The sequence below is a fragment of the Cydia splendana genome, chromosome 21 (genome assembly GCF_910591565.1).
Source record: "Cydia splendana chromosome 21, ilCydSple1.2, whole genome shotgun sequence".
In the NCBI taxonomy this organism is placed as follows: domain Eukaryota; kingdom Metazoa; phylum Arthropoda; class Insecta; order Lepidoptera; family Tortricidae; genus Cydia; species Cydia splendana.
In genome coordinates, this window is record NC_085980.1 from 11,904,335 (window position 1) to 11,915,847 (window position 11,513).

Consider the following 11,513-nt stretch of genomic DNA (forward strand, 5'->3'; position numbering starts at 1 on the left):
CATTTCTTTGTTGGCGACTGTACATTGCTGGGTCGGTAAATAACGACAGTACATAACATCAATGTTTACTTGTTGGATCAGCAATGTACTTGATAGTGGCAACACTGATGAAATCTGGGCCCAGGATTTGCAAGCTTTCCTTTGTCTTCTTGTCCACCTTTTCAACCGATTCAATTTCATAGAAGGAGGAAGTTCTTAATATGGGTAAACCGTACTTTTGTTCAAGCCTATACTCTGTATCTTTAGGTATTTGAATAAAAGTAAACAAAATCTACACTCAAATGGCTCCATAAGCTAGTTGAGGGTAGATGAAAACATTACACGATCAAATAATGTAGGTTAAAGTCAGGTCGTTCAGTTACAGATCCCGGCGGTTTTGTAATTGGTCGGTTAACCAATAAATGTTATAACTACCCGAAAATTTACCAATTGTTTGTTTACTTTTATTTAAGTACCTAAAGATACAGACTATAGGTACTAGGTTATATTGAAAAAATAAATAATAAAAATAAAACGGAGAAACACAAAGGAAAAGTTAAGATATGTAAGTATTTAATTCGTCTAGACTTCAACGGATGCATTTAATTGTAATCCACCAGCATAAGTAAGCTATAAAATGCTTTCTAACTTTCATAGCGAGTAACAGTTTTCCTGCACTAAACCAGTTTAGCCTAGGTTTCCACCTAGCATTCCTAGATTACTAACAAATAACAGCTATTATGATCAAATGTGTGTTAAAGAAATGGAGGGTTGTATTTTATTAATATGGAATATGGTTTGAGATTATTATTTATTTCTGTATGTAACTAACACATCTCTTTATCAATATTGATTTATCACATAATACTCTTCATCCTATTTATGCCTAGTCGCGCTCGATGTATATGAGAGTAGGTACATTACAGATTTAGTGCATAATATTATTTTCCATCGTATTTTCACTTGCTATTTCAGTCAGTCTCGGTAAAAAAAGTACTGAGGTTGACTGAAGTAGCATGAGAAATACGAATGTTTCCGATAAAATACGATGGAAAACAATTATGCACTATATCTGTGGAGATGCAAAATGAGATTACATATAAAATATTTCCGTTACCGTAAAACCACCCAACTATAATAGTTCAAAAGCTCCCTACTGTGGTTCAAAATTAACTCCAAGATATTCATTCAGAGCTGACAACTAATTATTTGATTGTCGTGGTTTTGTGGCAACATATTTTTATGAATGAAAAAAAATATAGTAAAACGATTTCTTGTAATACGATCCCTAAGCGGGTGTAAACGGGGTTGAAACTGTTGAAAGATTTTAACAAGTTCAACGCCTTTTAAATGATCTAAGTTACCTTTATCAGAAAGAATTAATTGCATATTGAAGAATTATTTATGTTTATGTATACCAACAAAATAGACCTTAAAAATATTAAAAGGTCCGCTAGCCAGCAAGTAACTATATTGGATATTTAGTAACAATGTCGCAACAATGGGCCATATTTTGTTGTGTCGAGAGGAGAGGCAGTGCTTTAAAGCTTATATTGTAGTATGCTTATTTCTTTTTGAGAAACATTACAATACAGTATTATTAAACATAGGTACAGCATTGGAAAATAAATTTATTTTATTCCAAAACATTACCATTGCGACCATAAATTTATCATCAGAAATTTGATAGTTATGCGATAATAGTTCATAAATATTTTAAAAAACTATTCCAGTAGGTATGAATATGAAGGTTATACAATCTTGCCTGAAACTTGTTGAGCTTCCAATCTGCACTAAAGTCATGAATGAACGCAAAAACAAGTGCCAGACACGAATCCGCGACCTTTACGATTTCCGCTTACGTTTCAAGTAATAACATGGGCTTTCACATTAATGCAACGTCTTATGAAACCTGGACCACACTTTTACTTCCAGACCGAAGAAAGTCCATTCTGTGATTTCGGTGAGTTTTTTCAACAGGCGAGGGAAGGAGGGTATTTAAGCTACAGCGAATCGCGAGCGCGCCAGTGTAGTGCACGAACTTAGTATGTGGCGGACTTGTGTTGTTCTCGCGCTCGCGTCGGCGTGCGTCGCGCTCCCGGCCCAAGATACGGGACACTCGGAAAACGACCTGGATGGATTGAATGACTGCTTGCGGAAGGATTCCACGTCATGTTTGAAATACAAGTTCTTCTCTTTCGTCGACAAGATGATCGGACAGAAGGACAGCTTCGCCCTATCCGATGGAGTCACTGTTGTGAGAGCTACCGATGCTCCTCAAGAAACTGGTGCGCCGCGATCTTTGGATCCTCTTTCGAGATTAAAGAGATATTTGGACACGCACTCCATCCGCGTTGAATTGAAAGGATCTGATGTTGTGGATACAGTTTCGAGCGTAGGACGAGCTTTGGAAGAAACAGTTTCTTCGTACACGGAAGACAATGAGGTTTCAGAAGAGAGTAGGGGGAAGAAAAAGAAGGCGCAGAAGATTCTCGGGCCGCTGATGATGGCTTTGGCGATGAAGCTGATGGCGTTGATGCCGCTGGCTATTGGAGCGATCGCGTTGATTGCTGGAAAGGCGTTGCTGATTGGCAAGTTGGCTTTGGTCCTGTCGGCGATTATTGGTCTGAAGAAGTTGTTGTCCCAGCAGAAGCACGTGACGTATGAAGTAGTGGCGCACCCTCATCATAGCTCCAGTCACACGTCAAGCCACGACTACGGTGGTTCCAGTGGTTACGGTGGTGACTCCTCTGGAGGATCTGGAGGATACGGCGGCAGTGCTAGCAGTGGTCACAGCAGCGGCGGCTGGGGCAGGTCTATAGATGCACAGAGCCTAGCGTATTCAGGCCAAAAGCCCCAGTGAAATGCCCTAGATGTATGACCTAGTTTCGAGATTTCTCGTACACACCCATCGTTAAATTATTAACTTATTTCGCTATTTATAGAGTGTGATTGTTTATTTATTGACTGATTTGTTAAGTTTTTCTTTCGCTCAAATTTATTTAGTCATCTTTCGTAACCTTTTATAAGGTTATCGAGTAACTATTATTTATAACGTTATATGTAGTATATGTATTTCATAATTCATAAAATATATACGGTTGTGACAACCAGTACTTGGCTTTAATATTGTATAAGTACTAAGTATGTTGTAAGATTTAACAAGACTTGTTATGTAAATATCTGTCATATTCATTATCATAATTGTATATAAATCATTTCCGATGTGTTTGTTTAATTACTATATTCATTAATTTATTTATTAATTATTTATATCGCCTTAGCTTTAAATTATTTATTTTTAGAAAATATGTAAAAATGTCAGCAAACGACTGTTGTTATTAAAAAATAAAACCATGCAGTACCTTTTATTTTCATCAACCTTCAATCCAGCTATAACCAAAAATAATTGAAACTTTAAGCTTAAAAAACAACTTAATAAAGAAATTTACAATGATCCCACTTATTCTGAACTAAAGTCAATAAACAATAATATAGCCGTAGTAGATAGGTTCGTTAGAAACGGTTAGCATCTTAGTAATATGAAAAACCGCTAAACCAAGAAACCGCTTGTCTAACACTAGGCTACGGTAAAATTGCCAATTCCTGACATCCAGTCAAGGAATTTAACGCCTGTGCCACTTGTACCTTGTCACACTGACAATAAATATGAAAGCCTCTAGGGATTTGATATACATACTTGTCACTGTGACAAGGTATGGAATGGCACAGAAGAAATCGTTGATAGTACTTTTGTTGGGTGTTTCCATATCCTGTTCAGATTTCCATATATTCCCACAACATTAAGCCACGGTGCTAAAACTCATAAAAACAGTGCTTTCGATGCATCACACGCGATGAGAAAATAATTGAGGCAGTAAAAGTGACGGGCAACGAGCGATTTCAAAAAAGTTTGTGTTTTCATAGCATGATTAAAATAAATTTATGTTGCTAAAATCTATAACAGTGACAATATGAAGGTAATTTTAACAAGAAAATAAAAATTTACACATAACAATAAAATCTAAATCCTTGCAAGTTCTTTATGTCAACCAACTGTAACGTCATGGTTATGCAATGGCAAAATGCATACCTATGTTTTATTCTTTTAATTATTACCACTTTATTTGTATTTTTTGTTTTATTTATATTTAAAAGTTATGTCTTATAAAATTAAATATATCAAAACAGGAATGTGCTTACGCAAACGCCTTGGGCCCGTAGACAACATGACAATCGCTAACGCCCCGTAGCGAACGAAATGCAACTGTCACTGTCACACTAATATGGAAGAGTGATAGAGAGACACAAAGCGATTCGATGGCGAAGCGTAACCTTGGCTAGGCCGCCTGCTTCTCGCTTTACTCTTCTATCTTAGAACATACACATTGCAGCTTTCCTTATATCCAGGTCGGACGTTTGCCCTCTAACTTCAGAGAAAGGTAATGGTGAAATCATCATCCAGTCACGTTTATTGCATGAAAAGTAAAAATCTCGATTACATCAAATTTCGTGTTTTCATCATGTACCTATGTAAATACAATCAGCATTAGTGACGGCAAAGGTAGCCAAAATATCGGAACATTATTTCTATGATGACATAGATGTGCTACGATATATTTGGCTACTTTGACCGTCACTATTTTTTTGATGCTGACTGTACATAAAAACTACAAAAGTTTTAGCTGACACCTATTACTTTTTTTGTTTTGAAAGATCAATCAAGTATTAAAAATGTTACAACACGATAATCAATATTTGTTCAGGTCATACTGATAACGATTTATACAATACAATACAGTACAACTCAATAAAATAAAACAAAACAACAAAAACAGGAACACAGGCAGAGGTAAAATACATTTTCTCAAACATGCAATGAAATATTGATGTTATGTTCCTTATAATAGGCTGCGAAGTATGACGTTTCAGGTGCGGCTAGGACAAAAGGTCGTTAATGGAATTTCATACACATCTTGCAGGCCTAGGCCGGCAAAGTCCTCTTTTTTAATTTTCATTTCACAGATAATTGTGACACAGCATCGTGGCATTCATCCATTAAAAAAAACTAGAGGCAGTATTTGCTTTATGGTTCGTAATGACACTCTGCCACTACGCCTATAAAAAAAAACAAAAAACAATTATTGCTATATTTTGCAGTTTTATTTGTATAAAATCAACATGAACTTAATAAATAATACATTCTATAATTTTAAATTATAAATTTAACTACACAAATAAAAACATTTAAAATATTTCATCTAAACGGTAAAAAGGTCTACTCAAACACGCGTAGTTATATTTTTTAAATTGTTATGGAGGTAAAGTTGAAAAATATTCATTCTGTTTTATTGGATTTATGGTGCGTTGTTGATTTTTTGACTTTAATATGAGTTCCGACGAAATAATGAAATTAACATTAATTGTAATCGTAGGTGTTGGAATTGGCAGCGTAATCAGAATTGATTTTAATAACTTGCTGCCTCTGCCGCCAAGTCAAAGACGAAGTATGTATATGGTTGCTTATGGCAATTTTATTATTTGAGAAACTAAGAAAAATGGCTTACAGTTTATTAGAAACAGTTTTGTGGCATATTTTAAATGAATGTAACTACAAATTCGTCAACACTGTGGAAATTATACTTATTTACTCCATGCATAAAGCAACGATGTATGTGAAACATGATATCAACATGAAAGACTATGTAAACTTATGTGACGAAAACGACAGTCAGACGGATACAAGGCGAAAAAATCAAAGATACATGAAAATATACGGGTAGTAAAAATACACGACTCGTGTAAAACATACGCGTGATAATGATATAGGTACGTGTTGGTTATATTTTGGGTGTAGTTTACTTTTAGATTTTTCTATAAATAAAACATGGGTTTCGTGGATTTTTTATTTTATTTATTTCATTGCATGTTTGAGAAAAGCACTATACATACCTCGGCGGGAAATGGGGTTGCCCGCGCTCAGACCTATCCGGCCTCGCTTCGTTCGGCCGTCTATATGTCTTCGGCCGGCAACCCCTTTCGTCCCGGCCTCTGTAGTAATGTACTATTAAATATTTCTAAACTTCAAAGTTAAAATAATAAACTCTTGGCTTAAACTAGATATACACCGTGTTTTTATTGAATTCCGTTAACTTCGGGGTATAGTTAAGTACGTTTATAAGAACTAAATGGCATAGTTAATTTTCAAAAAAAAAAAATTTTTTTGTTTTCTTTTTTGTTTTTTTTTGTTTAAAAAGTAATTAAATGTAGCATATAGCGTTGTTGTAACACGGGCATTACATTTAACTCAACCAAACAATTGAAATCTGTGACATATCAATGTCATTTCGTACATCAATCGACCGAGATTGTACTTAAGTTTAGTAGCAAATGTATGAACTCATTCTAAACACTAATCAATATGTAAGCCGGCCCTAAGGCAAGTGTACACGCTTGTAGAGGCCTTATAGGAAAAAAATAAATTATGGACTATCTCCGAAATGGACTTAATTAGAACATCGGTGTCTTTGAGAAAGTTACTTGATTTAAGCTCAGGAATGCACCCTTGAAATTAACGGAAATCAAAAAAAACACGGTGTATTATGTTACTAATATCGAAATAAGGAAAACTGTGTCCTCATCTTCCTTAACTATTTCAAATGCAATCACAAAATTTTATGATAAAATTAAATATAAAGTACCGACGACCTTATTGTCAGTATGAATGAATATGAATATATCTTAGCCATATATACCCATTGGATCGTTTTCGACCCACTGGATAAAACTCGCTCCTAATCATTAAAATTACTGGGACAATGAGTCTGTAACCTCAAGGAGTTTAGAGTTAAAACAAGTTTTGGGCATATATGGATTAGAGTCATGTAAGTACATATATTTTTGAAACGTTAGCTTGTACATAATAATATGTTTGTGAACTCGATTGTATCTTCGACGTTTAACCTTGTTTCATAGTTATTCTCAAGACACATGTTGTGTTCAGAATGTCATGAGCTATTTGTATTGTTGTCTGCGAAGCTGTGATATGAGGTCATTGACACTGGCTCAGGTTCATTGATCGCAAGAAAGTTAGTGCTTTTCCTTGTAGCACTAGCTTAGGTTATGTATCTCATGCCTTTATAGGCTTAACTTGCAAATTCAGTGGATATAGACTGATAGAAAATTTTACAGAATAAAGTAGAGCGACCTACCTAATACACCCAAATACAGAATTTCTTCCTTGAAAGTGAACTAGGTTAAAGAAGGACAGAAATATCAATTTCAAAGCCTGTTTTTATTAGGTACAATCTGAATATTTAACAGACTAGTTAAGAGAGAGTTAATTAAAAAAGATAGTCAATTAATAGATAGTTAGTAACGAGATTACGGAGTACTGCGTGATCGTGTTAAGGTACCGTTGGGATTAGGATTTGCTCCCGGGAAATACCGGAACCGAAAGTACCGGGAATTCCCGGGATTTAGAGCCAAGCAGAGAACCGGGATTTCAAAATTAAAATCCCGCTATTTTCGGTACTTTCGGGACTGCCTTCAGAAATCTGTTTTTCCTCAATTTTCAGTAAAAAAACGCGTAAAACGACCATAAATCTTTCTTCAAACAATGGTACAATATAAATCCCGGTTCCATTTTTGCCTGGTACCGAAAATCCCGATTATTTTAAACAGTACCGGTTCTGCAATCCCTAGTTGGGATTCAGACTATACCAGCACTACTGAAGCAGTCCTGCAGCGTGACATACTTAACTGCCCATTACATTGCTGCCGAAATTGTCAAAAATCCGGGCAGCAACAAGAATAGGCCTGTTGCAAGTAACAAATAATCACGGAAATAATGGTTACAAAGAAACATATATGTTAATATGATTCTAAAAAATGGCCCAATCTCAGTATAAACTGAAGGATTATTAATATATTCAATAAAATAAAACTGCAAAATTCTCCAATCGGCCATTATTACTGAAACGCCAATCAGAAGCGTTCTAAACAGTGACGTCATCAATCCATAACATATTTCTTAGAGCAACATAGACAACCTCATTGACCGAAATCCATACGTTCTCGCCAAAGAGTTCGAAGGTGCAAAAAAAATGTTATTTCGCCACTAAACATTTATTACGTCCAAAAAATATTATTACACGATATAAAGGAGATATCTATTTGTTATTATCTAAATAATACGATATTTCACCAACATAATTTTTTAATTATTTGGCCGAATGGAACTATCATTGCCATGTTGGCTGTCGTAACTAGAAAAAAATAAAAATTAAAAAGGAAAACCGGCGATGGTGATTTTCACTCAAAATTTACATGTATCTAAATAATTCATCTTAAATTGCAACCGTGTGAGAGTTTTTGTGTAAAATGAGTTACCTATTGTGATAATTTTTTGTAATGTATTTATCATCCCTAATCGTAATATATGGTGCTGAATTAACAATATCATTCGGATTCAAGGGAAATTCGTAACTGTAAGTATGTAAACAATATCTACCACCCTACCACCAACTAAATGGTGACGTCACAAATGTCGTGCGAGGCGTTTTCGCGCGAGTTTTAAACTAGCTACAATAAAATGCAATTATTTATGTTAAATCTTATGAGTATAGCTGAAATATTGTTTTTTTCGGAACCAATACAAGTGTACCGACAATAATAAAAGGGATTTCAAAATTTGTCAACAGGCCTATTGCAGCTTTAGTGCTGGTTCTGAACGGTACCTTAAGGCCTAAGATACACTTGTAAGGTTTACTTACGTAAGTGCTGCTATACTACAGAATGAGATATGAATATCATTATCTCATTCTAACAAATAGCTTTGTCCCACTTACGTAAGCAAAACTTACAAGTGCATCTTAAGCCTAATTTTATTCAGCTTCTCTTAAGAGCGCTCTTACAAGAAAAGTCGAAATAATGCAAAATTGATGATACTAGTCGACGAAATTCAGGACTTTGCGCTCATTATTAGAAACAATGAGTACGTGTTCCAGTAAAAGCGTCTTCTTATCTTTATAAATATCGTTGTAAATATTAGAAAAAGGACTTATTAAATTAGTAATGATTTTTTTTCTGATGGTCGTTTCCGAAAAACCCCGTGAAGCACTGAATGGCGAGCTCTTATTTGGAAATGTTGAGAATTTTACTCTGCTAAACCTGGCTATTTTGTATTACTAATACCCTGTACTTTAGGCATATCAAACTATATTTTTCCTACATACCTTTGAGAAAGAGAAAATCAAAGTAAAACGAACTCGATTTTCTCTCCGAAACAAGTGTCAATTCCTACGAAAATCTACTTAATATCGAAGTCATTTTCATACTCAAGCAATCTGCAACGTTTGCTTATACTGTTGGTATACATTAGTGTTTATGAAATTCTACTATAATTTTTTGGCAATTTTTTGAAAACTACTCTATATTACCGATGACGCGCGCTGCGCCAGCTCAGTGCCGCGGCAGAGCTTGTAGAGGCAGGACGTGTGTCGGTCGGCTCCGCACATTTTCAACGGCGACGACGAGGTTTTTTATCATTGTGTGCGGCGGGCGCCGTGTAAAACGCTATACTGTGTGCGTGTAAACCGCAACGAGAGACTTTGATCCTAGCACCGTTTTTATAGTATTATAATTTATAATGATACAGTTTAATAAACTACCGGACAGGATTAAAAATATTTGAAACGACCTGACATTCTATATGTATTTATTTGACTCAGGGTCTGATGATGGAGCCGGAAGGTGGTCACCGGTATCAATCAACCATGCAACTAAACCACTTCGTGTTTGGGCTCGTTTGATTCGGCTCAACAAGATCTTTGACTTAAGATAGTACTCAGGGTCTGATGATGGAGCCGGAAGGTGGTCACCAGTACCAATCAACAATGCAACTAAACCACTTCGTGTTTAGGCTCGTTTTATTCGTCTCAACAAGATCTTTGACTTAAGATAGTACTCAGGGTCTGATGATGGAGCCGGAAGGTGGTCACCGGTACCAATCAACCATGCAACTAAACCACTTCGTGTTTGGGCTCGTTTGATTCATCTCAACAAGATCTTTGACACAAGATAGTACTCAGGGTCTGATGATGGAGCCGGAAGGTGGTCACCGGTACCAATCAACCATGCAACTAAACCACTTCGTGTTTGGGCTCGTTTGATTCGGCTCAACAAGATCTTTGACTTAAGATAGTACTCAGGGTCTGATGATGGAGCCGGAAGGTGGTCACCAGTACCAATCAACAATGCAACTAAACCACTTCGTGTTTAGGCTCGTTTTATTCGTCTCAACAAGATCTTTGACTTAAGATAGTACTCAGGGTCTGATGATGGAGCCGGAAGGTGGTCACCGGTACCAATCAACCATGAAACTAAACCACTTCGTGTTTGGGCTCGTTTGATTCGTCTCAACAAGATCTTTGGCACAAGATAATACTCAGGGTCTGATGATGGAGCCGGAAGGTGGTCACCGGTACCAATCAACCATGCAACTAAACCACTTCGTGTTTAGGCTCGTTTGATTCGTCTCAACAAGATCTTTGACACAAGATAGTACTCAGGGTCTGATGATGGAGCCGGCAGGTGGTCACCGGTACCAATCAACCATGCCACTAAACCACTTCGTGTTTAGGCTCGTTTTATTCGTTTCTATAAGATCTTTGACACAAGATAGTACTCAGGGTCTGATGTTGGAGCCGGAAGGTGGTCACCGGTACCAATCAACCATGCAACTAAACCACTTCGTGTTTAGGCTCGTTTGATTCGTCTCAACAAGATCTTTGACACAAGTTAGTACTCAGGGTCTGATGATGGAGCTGGACTGTGGCCACGGGTACCAGTCTACCATGTAACTGAACCACTTCGTGTTTGGGCTCGTTTGATTTGTCGCAACAAGATCTTTGACACAAGGTAGTACTGAGGGTCTGATGATGGATCCGGAAGGTGGTCACCGGTACCAATCAACCATGCAACTAAACCACTTCGTGTTTGGCTTCGTTCGATTCGTCGCAACAAGATCTTTGACACAAGTTAGTACTCAGGGTCTGATGATGGAGCTGGACTGTGGCCACGGGTACCAGTCTACCATGTAACTGAACCACTTCGTGTTTGGGCTCGTTTGATTCGTCGCAATAAGATGTTTGACACAAGATACTACTCAGGGTCTGATGATGGAGCTGATGATGATAGACAGGTACCCGTCGCCACCTTCGCGCTCCATCATCAGACCCTGAGTACTACCTTGTGTCAAAGATCTTGTTGAGATGAATAAAACGTGCCTAAACACGAAATGGTTTAGTTGCATGGTTGATTGGTACCGGTGACCACCTTCCGGCTCCAACATCAGACCTTGAGTACTATCTTGTGTCAAAGATCTTGTTGAGACGAATCAAACGATCCTAAACACGATGTGGTTTAGTTGCATGGTTGATTGGTAATGGTACCTTCCAGCTCCATCATCAGACCCTCAGGACTGTCTTGTGTCAAAGATCTTGTTGAGACGAATCAAACGAGCCCAAACACGA

The 11,513-nt window shown here is 36.9% G+C and overlaps 1 protein-coding gene across 1 annotated transcript; it reads left to right on the forward strand.

Moving 5' to 3' along the window:
- Positions 1 to 1,745: 1,745 nt before the first annotated feature.
- Positions 1,746 to 3,032, forward strand: LOC134801242 (uncharacterized). Its single transcript, XM_063773774.1, has one exon. It carries the CDS (start codon positions 2,027 to 2,029, stop codon positions 2,840 to 2,842), a length of 816 nt encoding a protein of 271 aa, XP_063629844.1. The 5' UTR covers positions 1,746 to 2,026; the 3' UTR covers positions 2,843 to 3,032.
- Positions 3,033 to 11,513: the final 8,481 nt, after the last annotated feature.